We start from the raw sequence: 21,196 nt of genomic DNA on the forward strand, positions 1-21,196 counted from the left end.
CTCCTGCTTTAAGGGAAGATCTGGCAAAAAGAGGATTTGATGATAGTAGTTGAGACATGTTGTTGTTTTTCAGATTTTTACATTGGAGGAGGTTGTAGTATCTGGGACTGTAGCCTTGCAGGTATGGCACACTCGAGCTGGCGGAGGAAAGCACGCTTTGAGAAAGGACATGTGCAATAGGCATTTCCCCTTCACTTGGGCCTTCACACGGTGGCGGAGAAGTTGGGATGGGCGACACTGTTTTAGGGAACATGCTTGTCTTTCCAGTGCCTAAACTAGTAACTCATGTGTTCTTCAACCTCTCTGTTTAGATTAACAACAAGGCAGCAACCGGAGAAGAAGTTCCCAGAACGATTGTGGTGACCACTCGCTCGCAATATGGCCTTCCTGAAGACGCTATTGTCTATTGCAACTTCAACCAGCTCTATAAGATTGACCCTCCCACCCTGCAGATGTGGGCCAATGTAAGATTTAAAGGGGGAAGATGGGCTTTTATTAATAACACTTGTCGGTTACACTTTAATTTAAGGTGTCATTGTTACAGTGTAATTATGTATTTAAGTACTGAGCAATAATAATCAACTACATGTACTTACTATTGGGTTAGGGTTTGGTTGAGGGTTAGTTGCATGTAATTATGCATAATTTACTGTTATTACTATGGTAAGTACATGTAACATATGTAACAAGGACACTGTAAATAAAGTTACCCTCTTGTCTATGCAGTAGAAACACAAATTGAAATCAGCGCTACATGAGTAGAGAAAAACAGACAATAATAGCTGTGGCATTTCCTTTTGACAAAAACACCCATAATGCACTTGATTTTGGCGCTGCCCATTTATATACCCGACTAGGCAGTAATACAAAAATGCAGAAGTTCAATCTGTAGTTTGAACTAAAGCCCTAGAGTTGGCAAAACATGCTGGATGATGCAAAACTGGTCATTTTGACTTTATCTGACTAAAAAATCGACCAATCAGAATTTTGGTCGAGCCAGAACGTATCGACCAACAATCGACTAATCGACTGGGAGATTACAGCCCTAGAAAATAATAATTTTAGTTTTTATATACACCTACATTATGGCACGCAGCTGTAGTGACCAACAGAGGCTTCTGCAGACGTGTTTGGAGTAATCTTCGACTCAAAGTAAATTGAAATGGTGGTGTTTATTGTCGATTCATTGAAGCGAACAGCAAGTGTACAGCCTCTCTCCTCACTGTGCTCTCTGCTGTGCAGATCCTGAAGCGCGTGCCCAACAGTGTGCTGTGGCTCCTGCGCTTCCCGGCCGTGGGCGAGCCCAACATCCAGCAGTACGCCCAGAACCTGGGCCTGCCCGCGTCCCGCATCATCTTCTCCCCGGTGGCCCCGAAGGAGGAGCACGTGCGGCGAGGACAGCTGGCCGACGTGTGCCTGGACACCCCGCTCTGCAACGGACACACCACAGGCATGGATGTGCTGTGGGCCGGGACCCCCATGGTCACTATGCCAGGTAACACACTAGGGGAGCTAGGGCTGTAACCAGTGGCGGCTTGTCCATAGGGGGCGCTGGGGCGCCGCCCCCATCAACATTTCAGAAATTAACATGTGTAAAAACATTATATTAAAATGTAATAATAAAAAAATTAAAAATAGTTTACTCATGTACCGGCTGGTAGTAAGAGCCTCAGAATTTAATAAAAACTGTCTTTAATCGATTAACTATTTACTATTTTCAATACGTTTCGTGGGCGAGGGACGCCGGACACATGGGTGTCTATGTGAGTACACAAATTCTCGGGCAGCATGTGACCTGAAGCTGGTCTCTGATTGGTTTCTTAAAGATCCTCCTCGGGGCGCAAGTCGTTGCGTCCCTGGCCAATCATAATTGGATACATGTTATTTTATCCAATCTGATTGGTTCTCGTCACCTGCCATTCAACTGTACGCGGCGAGAAATAACCTTGCTTGCTACTAGGCTGATCACTTTTTATTACGCAATGGCAGCAGTTAATCCAAATTCTGTTATTTATGTACAAAAAAAACCTTTCTCAAGACTTTCGCTTGAAGAAAAAAAAAAAAAGATTAAGGATCTCGGACCGGAACAACCAGATGTACACATCCAGCAGCAGGCAAGTTACAGAGGACGACAATATCATTACAAACGGAGCTTTACGCGCGCTTGTTACGAGAAACGGAGCTGGCTGACTGGATGTGATGTTAGCAATGCCCTGTTTTGTTTTCCCTGTCTTCTTTTTCAAAGTGTGATTGTGGCTTACAGCTTATGAAACCCACAAAATCTAAATGTCATAAAGCTTTTCTGCTGAAGGAAGCATTAAGTGCTCCAATGTCCTGGAAGTCCAGTGTCAATGCAGCCGTCTACCAGGACATTTAGAGCACTTCATGCTTCCTTCAGCAGAAAAGCTTTATGAAGATGCTTTATCAAGATGAAGATGATTTTCAGCAGGATTTTCACCTGCCCACACTGCCAAAATAACCAAAACCTGGTTCAATGACCACGGGATTACTGTGTCACTACTACAGTGTGATTTCATGTAATATTCTAATTTTAAAAAAATTATTTCGTGGGTTCCATAAGCTGTAAGTCATTATGTAAGCCATAATCATCAAAATTATAACAAATCAAGGCTTAAAATATCTCACTTTGCAAGCAATGAGCCTTTTTTTTTATAAAATTAGTTTCACATTTTAAGTTGAATTCCTAAAATAATTTAACTTTTCCATGATATTCTAATTTTTGGAAAGGGTCTGTATATAAAGGAGAGCAACATTATGTTCAAGTAGGAAACATGCTTTTTGTTACTACTTAGTTGGTCTGAAATAATAAAATAATACAAAGAGATCAAAATAGCTTTTTTTTGTTTCTGCTTTGTATCCCCCACCCCCCCCCCCCCCCCCCCCCCCCACCCCCAAATTATAAAAAAATGCGCCCCCCCCAAAAATAATTATCACCAGCCGCCACTGGCTGTAACGAGACCCTCATGTCACTATTAAGCCGTGTTTCCACCGCAGGAACTTTCCCCAGGAACTAGGAACTTTGGGCTGGTACTCTGTGTGTTTACACCACAGGAATCAGGGTCTGAATGAAGTTCTGGGTAAATATTTCCCCCTCCGAAAGTCCCTGCTGGCGAGGTAGTGCTTAAGTTCAGGAACTTTCGGGGGCGGGACTTGTGTGCTGAACATGCTGATTGGTTGTTCACGCCACATTTTGATTGGATGACTCCACGCAGCATTCTATTTTAACCGGCATTTTTTTAAATGTATTGCGGTTCGTGGCTTCATGCAGTAAGAGTCGTCTATGGAATAGTATATAGAATAGTATATAAAATAGAATAATATGGAATTTAATAATAAAATAAACACACACAGCTGGACCGACGACGAGGTTCAGGCTTTATTAAGCGTATTTGTGGAAGAGGACATTTTCTGCGCGTTCGTCCCAGCCGTCTCACGGTCAATGTCCGCATCGTCTAATTTTATATCATTACGAGCTTTCTGAACACGCTTTAGTGTCAGTGCTCGTCTCTTTTCTGCCGTTTTGTTAATTACCTCGTTAGTAAACCAATACATCACAAACAACCTCAGCACAGTTTGAATCTCATCCATACTTATTATAAATGTGGCGCTCAAAGCTGATTACTGTCCGCCACAGACTGGAAGGAGCCGTCGCGCGCAGTTTGTAATCTTCCCGGTACTTTAGACCGCGGTGTGAACGCAGAAAGCAACCGGTCTGGGGCAAAAAAAGTTCCTGGGAAAAATTGTTCTGGGTAATTTCGGTGGAAACGCGGCTTTTTTTGACTACTTTGTACTTTTAAAGCAAAGTTTTTATAATGACCCACAAATAATTTACTTCCTATATTAATCTTATCAATAAAACAAATGGAAGTGATTTGGCTAGTCTACTGTAAGGTTACATTTGCCAGCATATGACCAACATTGCAAATAAACAAGACGACAAGAAATGTGTATTAGATTTCTGACGCTGCGAAAGTACAACCAGCCAAGTGTGACTCTTGCACAGGCGAACACCTCATGTTTCCTTCAGGATGTGTGTGAACGTGTCTCATGTGTTCTGCAGGCGAGACGCTGGCTTCTCGAGTCGCCGCCTCTCAGCTCACGTGTCTCGGCTGTCTCGAGCTCATCGCTCCGAGCCGGCAGGAGTATGAAGACGTCGCCGTGAAGCTCGGCACTGATATGGAATTGTAAGCTCATTTTGTCCATTTCCACTTTCAAAGCGAGACATGTTTAACAGGGTTGGGCCGATAGACATCATGATTAACATTGTGTATTTCACAAACTATAAATGTGTGGTTTTGCTAGTGTGACATCGGCTCCTCAGTGCTCAGCCATAGCGTGCCAAAGTCGAAAGCGCTGATGACATTAAGATGAAAATATCTAGTGGAAAATGAGAATGTTACGTTTTTAACATTTAATGTTAGCCTCCACGCCTGATGTCATCGTGCATCGCGATGTTTGAATGTGAAGACGTGCCACTTTGGTGGACATTGCCGAACCCTAATGTTTAAAGGGGTCATCGGATGCTCATCTTCTACAAGTTGGTATGATTCTTTAGGGTCTTCATGTAAAGGTTGTAACATGGGGGCTATCGACACAAGACACGTAAAGTGATGCCTTGGCGGACATATACAGACTCAGCCATATGTATACTATGACCAGCCAATGGCGGGTACTTTTTCAAAGTGGCGGGTGACTGCCTTGTATACCAGCCACAGTGGCGGTGCGAACAACTAGCGGTCGTCACTTCATTCGATAAAAACCTGAATCCATGGCAATTCGAGTCTTTTATAGGCGGATTCCCCTGCGCTCAGTTCGGCGAGCTTCGCACTGATTGGTTCGCGCAGTTAAACCGCTCTGCCATTGGTTCGTGCAGTTCCCACTGACCAGCCAATAGCGTGCGAGTAACGTAACATTCTCATTTTCCACTAGATATGTTCCTCTACATCTCATCAGCTCTGCACAGCTGACCACTAAGGAGCGAATGTACAGTGATTCCAGATTCAAGCTGTGCTTTCGGCGCTGAGCCAAAGACGGACGCTCTCAGTGCTTGTCATAGACCACATCATGTTTATTCTAGGTTTCAGACATTTAAATGCATATAATTTATAGCAAAACAATACATTTATAGTTTGTAAAATACACAATGGTGTCTATGGAAGCAATAACAACCCATTCAAATGTATTTGCCGACGGGTTTTATTCACATCAGACTAGGGCTGCACGATATTGAAGAAAAGTGCGATATGCAATAACTCATTAAATAATGCGATATTCGATATGCGATACAATAATTTAAACTAATTACAATAATTACACACTTAAAGTGTGTAAAATAAACTTAAATTATCTTTGAAATAATATATTTAAAATGATATAACCTACATACTTGTTTCACATTCTTTTTGCTGCAGTGTTTTACCGTAGCAAGAAGTGTTATTTTAACATTAGTGTAAATCACGGGGTTCAGGGTTTCAGGAAGGCAACAGAAACTGAATAATCAAATGTAAAAATAAAACACTGCTTAGTTTTCACTGTACGAGTTAAATAAATGTAAATGTACTTTATTTATATAGCACCTCACATCGACCAACAGGTGAACCAAAGTGCTTTACAACAGATTAAACAACAATTTAAAACAACCACACACCAAAAACACAAGTACAAAAATAAATGAAAGAAAAGTAAGAAAAAAATAAATATAAACATGCCACCACACTACTAGGTACTAAAAGCCACTTTAAAAAGATGCGTTTTAAGTCTTGATTTAAAAAGGCCTAGATCAGTAACGATACGCGTCTCACTGGGAGCTTATTCCAGAGCTTAGGTCCAGACACTGAAAAAGCGCGGTCTCCCCAGTGTTTAAGTTTTGACCTGGGCACTTCCAATATAAGTGGATTGGACGACCTCAACCATGATTACGAATGGTCAGCATGTCTGATATGTAAGATGGGGTGAGGCCGTTAAGCGCTTTAAAAACATACAATAAGATTTTATAATGAATTCTAAAATGTACCGGGAGCCAATGGATACCGAATCTTATTAAAGCTACAAAAGTTATTCAGCCAAGAGCAGTGAGTGTTTTTCGCGATATATATTTATTTGCGATATTTCGATATATTGTGCAGCCCTATATCAGACACACAGTTGGCCCAACCCTATTATGAGTCAATATTTTTTTCATTGCACATGCAGGCCTACAATTACTGTACAATATTACAGACACAATATTACCATGCTCTCGCAGGCTTTTTTCCACATCACTTTTTATTGTTCTATATTAATAAAATGTATTAATAATAATCAAAAATAGTGTATTGAAGCAATTCAAAATATGCTAGTGCACTTTCTTTCATAAATTTGAATTCCGGAAAAAAAGTGGCTGGTAAAATTGGGCATCCACCAGCCACTGTGGATCACACACTCATATAAAAGTGAGTTTTGCTGATCTGATGAGCGCCGCTTGACCCGGTGTGTTGTGTCCCGCTCAGCCTGAAGAAGGTGCGCTCCCGCGTGTGGAAGCAGCGCATCTGCAGCCCGCTCTTCAACACCAAGCAGTACACGCTGGAGCTGGAGCGGCTGTACCTGCAGATGTGGGAGCAGCACGCCGCCGGCGCCAAGCCCGACCACATGGTGAAGATGCAGTCTGTGGAGAGCAGCGAGAGCACCTGAGCATGTGTGTGTGTGTGTGTGTGTCAGGCGCAGAGACTCGATGAGCCACAGGTGAGCACCGCCACGATCACCCCGGACAGAGCCGGACTTCGCACACTCTCCCCTCGTCTGACGAAATTGATGTTTGTTGGCGCCGCTGATTTTGTTTTGTTTGTTTTTCTGTGCTTGATTGAACTGGATCTGAAATACGACTTTGTACCAAGGGAATAATCCTGAAAATGTAACAAGAATAATCAACACAGATAGGGTCTTTTTTTTGTTTTGTTTTTTTAGTTAGTTAGTTAGCTAGCTAGTTAGGTTATGTGCGTCTTGAACTCTTTTAGCTTTGTCATCATGACTTAAACCTGGGTGACGGAGGCACACCTCGGATCTCCACTCTTTCTCCCCAAAATGAATGCCAACTTTGTGTCCATATGCAGTCGATAGAAAATATTCCTCTTGTTTTGTGTTTGAGAACGCGCTAAACAGAGGAGTGTCTGACGAAAGGCCTGCAGACCGCTCAAGTGTTGACTCCTGATTTCTCTTTATTTTTTTATGGTTTTACCAGGAAAGGTGTAGGTAAGTATGTTCTACGATGTTTTGGTTTTGTACACTGTCTTCCTATTATTGACTGGTTTTATTTATGCTCTGTCCGTGTCAGTTCTGCGAGGCTCTCTACACGAACTGAAATAAAGATATGTGGCAAACCTTGAGGAGAGTCGCACATGCTTGGCTGCGGTTTTCTTTTCTTCTTTTCTTTCCCATTGTTCCCAGTCCTTTTAGGAGCCGACACATTATGAAACTAACAATAGTACGATACTGGTTATTGTGATTATATTGCTGTTACGTTGTTGCTGACTGAACTGTGATGTGCACCCATTGTAAATTTGATCGCTGTATTCAGTTTAGTTCAATAAAGAAATGCTAAAGATGTTTCTACACTTGGGTTGCGTGGCCTGTCGAGATCCTGCACAGTTACGACTCTCTTATTATCACTGAGCCTTAAAATTGTGATGGACAGGGTTCGTACAAGGCGCTTTAAAGCGGTGGTTGAGTATGATTTCACTTTTCTAACTGTAGTTAGTGTGTAATGTTGCTGTTTGATCATAAACAACATCTGCAAAGTTACAACTCTCAAAGTTCAAAGCAAAGGGAGATATTTGCTTTTACAGAAATCACTTTTTAAGGACGACAACAAACGGCTGGTAGAGACTACACGACATTCCTCCCGGGTTAGTGACATCACCATCCCTAGAATTTACATAAACCCCGCCCCCGGAACACGATTTATAGATTATAAAGACAGAATATGCCAATCAATGACTAGAAGATAACTACACATAAGCTACATAAATTCATCAACTAACCATTCAGAAATGTCCTGTTGCTTCTACATGTTGTCTCTTCTTCTTGAGTCTCTCCATCATTGTCTGACTCCGGTTTGAACATAAAAGACTAAAAGTTTTTGACATTTTCAGTGTGTGTGTGTGTGTGTGTGTGTGAGGTAAAAGTGCACGAGCTGTTGAAGCTCCGCCCCCTGTGCCGGGAGCAGCAGCTCATTTGCATTTAAAGGGACAGACAGAAAAACTGTGTTTTTGTTCACCCTCAAAAAGTGACAACTTTAACATGATATATAATAATATCTGTGGGGTATTATGAGCTGAAACTTCACACACACACACACTCTGGGGACATCAGAGACTTATTTTACATCTTATTTTACATTTTTGAAATGTAAGTCCTAGAAAACCCTTAATCAGTCATATTTAGGAAAAGTGCTTGAATTATTAAAAGATAATATATGTAACATTAGTGTTTAGTTTTTTAATATTTGTTTTAATTTTAATGAATGTTGATACTTTTCCCACAAAATGAATGCTGAAGCCCGTCTTACACGGATATAGAGGCATTTCTCACGGTTATGAGTGTGCTATTGCTCATAAACATCCAAGTATATGTGACCGCTTTCACTCTTCAGCTCAATCGTGCATTCATGAGGACATAAATCAGTTTGAATAAGGAAAGTGGTATCTTTGTCATAGTATCCTTTTCACAGTCATTGCATGTGCTGCTATTTATTATGTGTACTTAGTTTATTTTTATGTATCTGTTTACCTTTTTTTTATACTTGAAAAGCTATTAAAGATATTGTTTGATGAGTGAGATCTCAGTCCTTGAAAACCAAGTAGTGCTTGAAGTCCTGGGGTTTAATGGCACAGCATCTGTACGAACCCTGGATGGAGAAACAAAAGAGATGCGAGGAGAAGTTACATTCCCTTGCTCGTGTGTTTTCACAAGAAATGTTGCAGGTTTCTATTCAGAGTAAACCAGTTCTGTGTTCTTGTTTTATATCCTAAGCAGGAGTCCGAATCATCACTGAAGACATAAACCTGGATTTACATGATTGCGTAGGTTGACAACAATTGGACAAAAACGTGAAGAAAAGTTCTTGATAGATCGACCCATAACTGACATGTGTGTTACATTTCATTTAGAAACACATTTTAAAGTTCATTTTGTATTTGCATGTCAAGCATCTGTGGATTGATCCTCGTTTCATGGTGACGATAAAATTACTTAATGTGTTTCATGTGTTAAAAGCAATTAATCCAGTGATCTTATATTTTATGTTTGCAGCTTCAGGATAAAAGTGTTTAGTAACTAGTTTCTGTTTCTAGTAACTATTTCTAGTTGTCATATGACACATATAGAAAAACTTCACATTAGATTTCTAAATATAATATTTCAGTTATGAAACTAGTTGAGCAAACATGTATTTTAAAAACATCTTACACATTTTCGTAATTAAACTAATGTTTACACGCACAAATAATAATGAATTTTATTCAAAACAAACATAACATTTTTAGGTCTTTGCATTATTAGCCTACATAATTGATAGACATGCTGCAGAATACAAATAATAAATATACAATTATGATTTATTCATTCTGTTTTCTACACATACTTCACTGGTTTAATGTCAAGCATGTCCGTCACAGACACATATCTCTGGTAAATGGGAAACACTGACTTTTGATGAAACTTTACTCATGGCAAAACTGCAGTCTGGTGCCAATAAAACATTTGATAGAAAGTAAATAAAAGTATTGAAATGGTTTCATGTTTATTTTCAATTTATTATATAGTTTTACAATGAATCTTCATAGTTAGAAAGTCTTCTAGTCTACCTCTTTACTACTGTAAATCCGTATTAAATTATTATGGGATCTTCAATGCTTTCAGAATCTTTACTTTTTAAAATTATTAAAATATTAATTAATGATTTAATTGATCAAAATAAACAAAAAATGTTTTTAGCTAGTGTTTATATCAATACTATGTGTGTGTTTGCCCCGTGTGTCTGTGGGGTAAAAGGCCCTCCTCGCCACATCATACATGAATACGATTTTTAAACAAAATCAACCACTTTTATGATTTATTTTCAAATACAATCTGTTGCTCCATCAATGTTCAATACAAACACACATGTTTTCTTCAATCATACACTGAAAAGCACATTTTCTTAGCCCCGGTGTATTTGTACCCTAATTTGATACCAAAAAAAAGTTTTATTTTTAACTAACATGTAGAAGGAAAAAATAAAAACACAACATTTAAAAATTCTACACACAATCTACATATTAGTTATTTTACAATTATAGGCCTACATGTTGACTAAAGCCGTGATCTTTCTTAATTTGCCTGACTGAACAGTTGTTGGCAGTGACAGCGAACAAGAGAGAAGAGATTAAGAAAGGACATTTTGGGGACTAAAAAAGCTAACTTTACTCTCCTAATTTCTACAGATTCCAGCATCCATGAATAGAAAGCGTTTTTCACCCGCGGGCAGCATCGTTACATGCAGCAGTATATATATATATATATAATATATCTGAAGACACGCAACTGGGCCCTGGTTACAACTAACGTTATTTGTTCCACATTTTTATGACATTATTTAATATGGCCAGAAAATGCGAACATGACGCAGATGTTTTCTGCCACATCTGTGGGTGTTTTACGTTCAAACAGCGGCAGAAAATTATAGATTTTATGAAAACGGCTTACTTTTACTTATTTATAAACTTGTGTTTATTTAAATAGGTCTACATTAAATTGGCCATTTTTTGGTATACTCTCCCACTCATATGCAGACTGTATACGTTAAATGATACATTTTGGATGATTCTTTCTGTCATTAAAACAGAAACGGTTGCCTTTTGATGTTATGCAGATAAATTAGAAAAATCTTCACATTAAAAAAACTGTTCGTGATGTTAATTCTTTGTTTATTGAATAAATTATTATTAATGAAACATTAGTCATTTTTGCAAATCAGCAAAGATGTAGGGTTGTGTTGTATGATTATGAAGTTGAACCCTTCTCTTGGAGCGCTGCTGAGACCGGAAGTTTTTATTCCTCACACTGATGACGGCTTCCGGTTGGCTGAGTTTGAATGTGGAGTCGCGCACTGAGCTGAAGCTTTAAAGCGGATAAAGTTCTGCTTATTTGACTGAAGGTGCGATATATCATCCCGCTTTTATAAGGTATGCTGAACAAACAAAACATTTAGGCAGAAGCTAAACTTCAGTGTGTTAGTAAGTGTGTGTCACACGCTCGATTGTTTAGTTAACCACACGAACATCGCCAATAAATATGATCAGTATGTCTTCACGAAGATGTCAAACGTTTATAATTTTTTGTATGTTTTAATTCCTTTTAAATGTTTATGATCTATTATTGCATATATACCCAGCTTTAGCAATTTTGTATTAGTTCTAATGTTGTATTGTTTAATACTGCAACAATTTTACTAGTTTTTTTTTTAAGTTAATGTATTGTATTCAACATATATTTAATATTTGATTACTTTTATTAATCTATTTAAATGAAAACACATAATTTTACTCATTTTAAAAGTTAATGTAGTCTATTCATCATATATATATATATATATATATATATATATAATATTTGATTAATTTTAATAATATATTTAAATGCAAACGCATAATTGTACTCATTTTTAAAAGTTAATGTATTGTATTCAACATGCATTTACTATTTTATTAAGTTGAATCATCTATTTTAATGCAAACACATAATTTTACTCGTTTAAAAAAAAAAAGTTAATGTATTCATCATATATTTAATATTTGTATAGATTTTGGTGGCGATGGATCCCGGGACCGTGTCTCTGTTTCAGCGAGTCTCAGAGAAGCTGGGCTGGGACAGAGACGGGGGTCTTGATGAAGCTGAAGAGAAGGTTAGTGCTTATAATCAACATGTACGTCTTTTACAAAACAACCCGTCCCATGATGCCGTTCACCAGAGCCTGTCGTCCCCCCGCAGCTGAGGAAGAGCCTGAGGAAGAGCCGGCGTCCAGCGCTGGGCAGCTTTAACCCTGGCGGCTCGGGGAAGGAGAACCAGACTCCTGAGGACCTCCTGACGTCAGACGATGAGGAGTTTGATCAGTGTAAGGCTGCGTCCCAAATCACACACTTTACTATATATCCACAGCTGATTTACATTTTAATGATATTTCACAATATTATTATTATTTTCATCAAATAAATGCAGCCTTAGTGAGCAGAAGAGACTCCTTTTTTAAAACATGAAAAATCGTACAGATCCCAAGCGTTTGAACGGCAGTATAGTGGGCGAAACGGCAACGGCTGCGTTCTCAATCACACACACACACACTCTCTCTCGGGTAGGCAGAATTAATTTATTGTTTGATTGTTTTTTCTCCAGTTCTTGCTGCAAAGGCTACACCGAAATCCACATTTAAACAATCCGCATCAGCCGCCCAGAAGCCAAGGTGAGAGTTTATATAAGTGAATATACAGCTTTGATGGCAAACACATTACCAGCGGCTGTACATGCAGTCAGGAAACACATTCCCTTGCAGGAGGACTGCACTCGATACACTTTCTTAGTGTAGAAAATACAGTTATTTAAAGAGGACCGATTCTGCTTTTTCCCATGTTCATCTGTGTTTAGTGTGTAGTGTTGCTGTTTGATCATGAGTCAGTGTTTCTGAACTCCTGAAACGCCTCCATTGTAGTCTTGAGTTTCTTCCGGGAACGAACACGTCACAATATTCCTCATTATAATAATTAATACGCAGAATAAAGGGGCGGGGCCTGGTTGAGTTATCTAGTAGTGTGTTAAACTGGCGGTTATGGAAAGGGGCGGGACATTATCCAAACACACTCGAAGCGCTTGACCAATCACAACACACTGATCCAGCCGACCAATCAGAGCACAGTGTGCTTTTCAGAAGGAGGGGCTTCATAGAGACAGGAAGTAAACAGAGTGTTACCAGAGAATGTCTAATAAGGGGAGAAGGTTCACTCTCACTACACTTCCGGCTTTTGAACTGGTTGCAGTTCCACTCTGGCTCCACATGAGGGCGCTCACAGGACGAGTGCAGAATGAATGGAGGTCTATGGAGCTATACCCCTCAAAATCCACTTTTCTCAAGATATAATTTTTTGTCTAGTAATTTGAATGTTGTATTCGAAAGGAGATGCAAAGAAATTACACATTGCTGGGTGTTAGATTTTTTAGAGTCACTTATTTGCTTTAAAAAGTCTTTCAAAATGTCAATGACGTCATACACATCGTACGACCAGAGATACTGCTTTACGGCAATCCTTCAGTCACTTTGGTACTTTCAGCTCTGCACTTTCTTTTCTCTCGAGGCATCGACAACACAGCTGACACAGGTAAACACACAACACAGCGGACACAGGTAAACACACAACACAGCTGACACAGGTAAACACACAACACAGCTGACACAGGTAAACACACAACACAGCGGACACAGGTAAACACACAACACAGCGGACACAGGTAAACACACAACACAGCGGACACAGGTAAACACACAACACAGCGGACACAGGTAAACACACAACACAGCGGACACAGGTAAACACACAACACAGCGGACACAGGTAAACACACAACACAGCGGACACAGGTAAACACACAACACAGCGGACACAGGTAAACACACAACACAGCGGACACAGGTAAACACACAACACAGCGGACACAGGTAAACACACAACACAGCGGACACAGGTAAACACACAACACAGCGGACACAGGTAAACAACACAGCGGACACAGGTAAACACACAACACAGCGGACACAGGTAAACACACAACACAGCTGACACAGGTAAACACACAACACAGCGGACACAGGTAAACACACAACACAGCGGACACAGGTAAACACACAACACAGCTGACACAGGGAAACACACAACACAGCTGACACAGGTAAACACACAACACAGCTGACACAGGTAAACACAACACAGCTGACACAGGTAAACACAACACAGCTGACACAGGTAAACACAACACAGCTGACACAGGTAAACACAACACAGCTGACACAGGTAAACACACAACACAGCGGACACAGGTAAACACACAACACAGCGGACACGGGTAAACACACAACACAGCGGACACAGGTAAACACACAACACAGCGGACACAGGTAAACACACAACACAGCTGACACAGGTAAACACACAACACAGCGGACACAGGTAAACACACAACACAGCTGACACAGGTAAACACACAACACAGCTGACACAGGTAAACACACAACACAGCTGACACAGGTAAACAACACAGCGGACACAGGTAAACACACAACACAGCGGACACAGGTAAACACACAACACAGCGGACACAGGTAAACACACAACACAGCGGACACAGGTAAACACACAACTCAGCGGACAGGTAAACACACAACACAGCGGACACAGGTAAACACACAACACAGCGGACACAGGTAAACAACACAGCGGACACAGGTAAACACACAACACAGCGGACACAGGTAAACACACAACACAGCTGACACAGGTAAACACACAACACAGCGGACACAGGTAAACACACAACACAGCGGACACAGGTAAACAACACAACACAGCGGACACAGGTAAACACACAACACAGCTGACACAGGTAAACACACAACACAGCTGACACAGGTAAACACACAACACAGCTGACACAGGTAAACACACAACACAGCGGACACAGGTAAACACACAACACAGCTGACACAGGTAAACACACAACACAGCTGACACAGGTAAACACACAACACAGCGGACACAGGTAAACACACAACACAGCTGACACAGGTAAACACACAACACAGCGGACACAGGTAAACACACAACACAGCGGACACAGGTAAACACACAACACAGCGGACACAGGTAAACACACAACACAGCGGACACGGGTAAACACACAACACAGCTGACACAGGTAAACACACAACACAGCGGACACAGGTAAACACACAACACAGCGGACACAGGTAAACGCACAACACAGCTGACACAGGTAAACACACAACACAGCAGACACAGGTAAACACACAACACAGCTGACACAGGTAAACACACAACACAGCGGACACAGGTAAACACACAACACAGCGGACACAGGTAAACACACAACACAGCGGACACAGGTAAACACACAACACAGCGGACACAGGTAAACGCACAACACAGCTGACACAGGTAAACACACAACACAGCAGACACAGGTAAACACACAACACAGCAGACACAGGTAAACACACAACACAGCAGACACAGGTAAACACACAACACAGCAGACACAGGTAAACACACAACACAGCAGACACAGGTAAACACACAACACAGCAGACACAGGTAAACACACAACACAGCAGACACAGGTAAACACACAACACAGCAGACACAGGTAAACACACAACACAGCAGACACAGGTAAACACACAACACAGCGGACACAGGTAAACGCACAACACAGCTGACACAGGTAAACACACAACACAGCAGACACAGGTAAACACACAACACAGCAGACACAGGTAAACACACAACACAGCAGACACAGGTAAACACACAACACAGCAGACACAGGTAAACACACAACACAGCAGACACAGGTAAACACACGTGCTAGAAGAGTTTCTGCTAGAAGACATTCTGGTCCCGCTTCGGATGCCACGATGCCATCAAGCGGTATCTCTGGTCGTAACCAGTCCTTCACTGACCAATCAGCGTTCATTAGCAGAATGCTAGCGTGTTATGGGCAACAACAACTCAACCTGTAAGAAATGGAAAGGACATAAGTACTCGTTCGCTCAACTTTCGACCTATAACCCATGTTGAACTTGCCAAACCTACAATCAAATCTGAGATTTCTCAACGGCAATCGTGTGAAAGAGACAAATTTAGCTGTCTAGCTCCATAGACTCACTCGGGCGATCGCCCCCAGTTGAACTCTGGTGGAACTACAACCAAAAATTCGGTACAATAGGACTTAATAGGGAGTGGGCAGGCTCTCCGTAGACGGGCTCTGGCGTTACTGACAGACTGAGAAGAGAGGAGCCGCAACAATAGAGAATATGAGGAAAATAATCAACATTCAAGCAGAAAACCTGTTCTAGTCGAGCCTGAGAACTAGACTTTATTAAATAGTTTTATCTTTAATAGTTTTATCTACTGATTGATGTTTTATAAAGCCAATAAAGGTGCTCGCATATATCGCTGTCTTGCAAATGTTCAAGGGTGAAATCCATCATTTCGATTTCACATTGGTTTTGTTCAAATTGTTCACATATATTCGCTGACCAGGAGAATTAGTCTCTGAGTTTCCGCTGATGTGAACACACTTCCCGGCAGTGCAGATTGTGTTATATGGTGATAGTGAGTCCCTGTGTGGCTATACTGTATATTCACTATATTAACATCATGACATCGGATCAAACTAAATCACCTTTTCTTTTTCTTTTTTTTCTAGAGAACCGATTCCAGTTTTGTCTTCAGATGATGAATTTGAAATATGTAAGTTCTTAATCAACCGCTTTCAAATCTAATAAGATGTCACACGCAATTTTTACTTTAGTTTTCTCTTCCAGTTTTGAATCGAGTGAAAACCCCGAAGCCGAAAGGCCGGTCTCAGTCGGCGAGCAGCAGCGATGACAGGTCAGTGTGACACCAGCTCCTCAGTGTATCATCGCTCGTCGTGGCTGTCAATCATCCGTTATTATTTCATCCCTCAGTTTGAAGCGATTCATAGTGGACATCATTTCATCTGATGATGATTTTGTCTCTGCGAGGAAGCCTTCAGTTAATAAAGGTATGTTTAAAGTCACCATGAAATCAAAATTGACATTCTTATTTTGTATTGGAATATTGCAGTATTTATTCTAAGTGTTTAATCGGTGCACATCATTATTTTTGATTAAACTCGTGTTCCTGGTAATCTTGAACAGTGGTGGAAAGAGTACTGAACATTTGTACTCAAGTACAAGTACTGTTACATTGCTGAAATAATACTCAATTACAAGTAAAAGTACTGGTGTCAAAAAAGTACTTAAAGGGTTAGTTCACCCAAAAATGAAAATAATGTCATTAATGACTCACCCTCATGTCGTTCTAAGCCCGTAAGACCTCCGTTCATCTTCGGAACACAGTTTAAGATATTTTAGATTTAGTCCGAGAGCTTTCTGTCCCTCCATTGAAACTGTATATACAGTATACTGGCCATGTCCATAAAGGTAATAAAAACATCATCACAGTAGTCCATGTGACATCAGTGGGTTAGTTAGAAGTTTTTGAAGCATCGAAAATACTTTTTGGTCCAAAAATAACACAAAATAAGACTTTATTCAGCATTGTATTCTCTCCCGGGTCTGTTGTCAATCCTTCACAGTTACGCTGATGGCGTAAGACGCTGATGACGTGTATTTCTGGTGCGCCCGAGCTTCATTTATAGACTGAGGGAAACGCACGCTGTAAAAGTGTCTCATCCGCGAAATGCACATTTACGCACCATTAAAAAAATGATATCCACGCAAACAATGTAGAATAGCTTGAATATAGCGTGCGTCTCCCTCAGACTGTAAACGAAGCTCGGGCGCACCAGATAACACGTCATCAGCGTCTTACGTCAGAAGCGTCACTGCGGAGTCCTGAACGCAGATTCACAACAGACCCGGGAGAGAATACAATGCTGAATAAAGTCTTATTTTGTGTTATTTTTGGACCAAAAAGTATTTTCGATGCTTCAAAAACTTCTAACTAACCCACTGATGTCACATGGACTACTGTGATGATGTTTTTATTACCTTTATGGACATGGACAGTATACTGTATATACAGTTTCAATGGAGGGACAGAAAGCTCTCGGACTAAATCTAAAATATCTTAAACTGTGTTCTGAAGATGAACGGAGGTCTTACGGGCTTAGAACGACATGAGGGTGAGTCATTAATGACATTATTTTCATTTTTGGGTGAACTAACCCTTTAAGTAAAAGTACAAATTACTCTTTTTAAAAAACTACTCAAGAGTACTAGTTATTAATTACTTTTTAGCCGGCGATAGTTAATGTATTACCAATAAATGTTCAATCAAATCATAGATTTATGTAGAAAATAGCTACTTTTAACACATTTTTACCTTATTGACAAAGGACATTAATTAGTGGTCGTGATACTGGAATATCAATCCGCACGAGCGGCAATCAGGTCAACAAGTTAAGCTAGCGCTATATAAATGCAGTCTGCCGGAAGCTAGTTATTTTAGTCAATAAAGTTTTAAATTGATATTTTTCTTACTCGAACGCATCGCTTCACTTCAGAAGGCCTTTATTAACCCCCGGAGAGCCGTGTCGAGCACTTTAATCATGAATAGATGCGCTTTGATGGACTTCAAGACAGACACCCATTCACTCTTATTATAAAGCTTGGAAGAGCCAGGACAATTTTTTATATAACTCCGATTGTCTTCGTCTGACAGAAGAATGTCATATACACATAGGATGGCTTCAGGGTGAGTAAATCATGGGCTAATTTTCATTTTTGGGTGAACTATCCCTTTAAGAGCCATATGTTGTTGTTGATAAATCGCACATCAGAGAGGTTTGAGCTGTAATGTCTGTACAATGTAGTAATGCAGTTAGACAGACTCATTTTTAGACTAATTTAAACCTAATAAGGTCATTTTTATGTACAAATCATACAAATGCCCCATTCCGAAACATTTCTAAATCTAACATACATTAACATTGTAAAATAACATGTAAGCACTTTGGTGGCCATTGGGTCTGTGAAAGCGCTATATATAGCCTATGCATCGATAACTTTTGACAACGTTTTATTCAAGAGCATGGAGAGATTGGAGCTGGACGTCATTTGACTCTGCAATGAGAAACACTTGGAGAGAGATTCGCGATTGCACATGACACAGTCCGAGAGCGCACACTCAATATCAAGTTCATTCGTATATCTGAGAGCTTGCGTCCAGTTTTCTGCGATTACACGAATGTGCCCTCGTGTTACAATATTGCCATAAAAATATGCCATAGAAACCTGCGGGTATGAATAAAATTATGCGCAAAACATGCAGTCACGCGCTGAGAGGAGTGTCAAACACGCTCTCGGAGAGATGAGAGAATGAGAACGCGCAGCTGATATTGAGTATTGTCAGATGTTTCAGTATCGATACACTACTATTTGTTGTTTCTCCAAACTTTCAGTCCAATTATCACTGCTACTTGCCTTCACTTATGACCAGCTCTTCACTCAGAACCTGTGGCGGCTTTTTTCAGTCCAAATATCAGGGTTTTTATTGGTCCGTTTACGATCTGATATTTTTATCGGCTACCGAAATGCCGGTCAAAGATTTGAATATAAATTCAAATTGTACTCAGTAACGAAATGTACCCGAAAAACCTACTTAAAGGATAATTCCGGTATTTAACACCTTGAGTCTATATTGTAGTTTGTTTTGGATGAACAAGAGTGGTGGACAACATTTTTTTGACAATGGTTCCTCTCTCGAGTTTTTGACTATAAAAGAATTGGCCATGGACCCATTTAACATTGGAGTCAATGTGCATGTCCGAAAATGTCATTAAAACAGCCAATAATGTTCGTTTACAAAACTGTTAAACTCACCGAGTGATTAGTGATGTTAGTTGATGTTCCAGAAACAAAAAGTGTTGCGAAATACAGTTTCTGTCGTGTTTTATTCGTCATTTTCGAGCACTCAGTCCTTCAACAGAATTCAATGGGATTTTACAAAATGACGAATACAACACGACAGAAACTGTATTTCGCAACACTTTTTGTTTCTGGAACATCAACTAACATCACTAATCACTCGGTGAGTTGCACAGTTTTGAAAACTAATGTTAAAGGTTGTTTTAATGACATTTTCGGACATGCCCATTGACTCCAATGTTAAATGGGTCCATGGCCAATTCTTTTATAGTCAAAAACTCGAGAGAGGAACCATTGTCAAAAAAATGTTGTCCACCACTCTTGTTCATCCAAAACAAACTACAATATAGACTCAAGGTGTTAAATACCGGAATTATCCTTTAATTACAGTAACGTGAGTAGTTGTAATTCGTTACTCCCACCTCTGATCTTGAATCAGAATAACTTCCTCTTGCAGCATCTCTTCTCTTCTCTGATGACGAGGGCGGGGCTATAACCTGTCACTCACATGAGATCAGCCAATAGCAAACCACAACCATCCAATCAATTCCTCACAGACACAATCAAGCCCCGCCCACATGTGTTCTTGTTCCTGAAGCGTTTCACTCTAGTTTACATATTTGCTGACTGATTTTTAAAATACACTACAGAGGAGCCGTAATTTATCAATTTGCAACAATAATATGTTCATACTCCTAAGGCGTGTTCAGACCTTTATTTTGAAATAGTGATGAACATGAAAAATCATGAAAGAATGGTAGAAACCTCAGTTTGTTTTCATGCCAAGAGTTCAAAAGATAGCATCCATTCAATTCTTTTAGAAAAAAAGGTCTGAAAATGTTTTAAATATAAAGAAAATAATAATAGATTCAGTATTAGTGATGTGGCGGCGAGCTATAATGCACATACGTGATCTTTTGTGTTTCTTAGAGGTTGAGTTCATTTCAAAATCTGCCAAACTTCCAACACTACTTCTGAATAGGATGTCTACTTCATAAATTGTATGAAAATTGTAAAAATAATGGTTCAGATCCCTCAAACAACATATGGAAATGGAGACGCCCTTATATGGGCAGTAATGTCACTAGTGGAGAAGTGTGGTACTGCGCCCAAACTAAATCTCACTGAAAGCTCATTTCAAGAGATATCAACATAACATTTGAAACACAACTTGTTCAGATTTTTGGCTTAAATGTTTTTTTGTTGCATTTTTAGAGTCCCCCAGGTTTTGAAAATATATATTTTATATAACATATAATACAATTTTAACATACAACCATTTAAGTTCGGAATGTGCATTTTTCTTGTCTATAAAAAAAAAGGGGTGCCGCTTAAGGGGTTAAAAGGCTCAAACTGCACATCATTTCTCTGTTTGTCTTTGTGTGTGTGCAAACAGCTAAACACATGCGAATACTGACGTTTGCATCCAAATTGCGATTGATATAAATTAAATTTGTTTCT

The 21,196-nt window shown here is 40.0% G+C and overlaps 2 protein-coding genes across 9 annotated transcripts in view; both read left to right on the forward strand.

Annotated features, from left to right (window-relative positions):
• The window catches only part of LOC307007795 (UDP-N-acetylglucosamine--peptide N-acetylglucosaminyltransferase 110 kDa subunit), a 32,720-nt gene extending 25,112 nt beyond the window's left edge, over nt 1-7,608 (forward strand). For 4 of the 6 annotated variants that reach the window (XM_079630156.1, XM_079630155.1, XM_079630157.1 and 1 more), the window contains 4 exons: nt 312-464; nt 1,243-1,495; nt 4,082-4,205; nt 6,510-7,608. In XM_079630156.1, the coding sequence (XP_079486282.1) occupies nt 312-464; nt 1,243-1,495; nt 4,082-4,205; nt 6,510-6,690 (711 nt within the window). In that variant the 3' untranslated portion in view covers nt 6,691-7,608. The remainder of the gene's footprint in view (nt 1-311; nt 465-1,242; nt 1,496-4,081; nt 4,206-6,509) is intronic. The other 2 variants (XR_013799685.1, XR_013799686.1) reach the window with 1 other exon arrangement.
• A 3,344-nt stretch (nt 7,609-10,952) lies between these two features.
• gcna (germ cell nuclear acidic peptidase) overlaps nt 10,953-21,196 on the forward strand; it is a 20,276-nt gene continuing 10,032 nt past the window's right edge. Inside the window, exons 1-7 of one of the 3 annotated variants that reach the window (XM_079630164.1) lie at nt 10,953-11,219; nt 11,837-11,938; nt 12,025-12,148; nt 12,427-12,493; nt 16,528-16,571; nt 16,646-16,712; nt 16,790-16,866. In XM_079630164.1, the coding sequence (XP_079486290.1) occupies nt 11,849-11,938; nt 12,025-12,148; nt 12,427-12,493; nt 16,528-16,571; nt 16,646-16,712; nt 16,790-16,866 (469 nt within the window). In that variant the 5' untranslated portion in view covers nt 10,953-11,219; nt 11,837-11,848. The remainder of the gene's footprint in view (nt 11,220-11,836; nt 11,939-12,024; nt 12,149-12,426; nt 12,494-16,527; nt 16,572-16,645; nt 16,713-16,789; nt 16,867-21,196) is intronic. The other 2 variants (XM_079630166.1, XM_079630165.1) reach the window with 2 other exon arrangements.

This window comes from Phoxinus phoxinus (genome assembly GCF_949152265.1).
Source record: "Phoxinus phoxinus genome assembly, chromosome: 12".
Taxonomy (NCBI): Eukaryota; Metazoa; Chordata; class Actinopteri; order Cypriniformes; family Leuciscidae; genus Phoxinus; species Phoxinus phoxinus.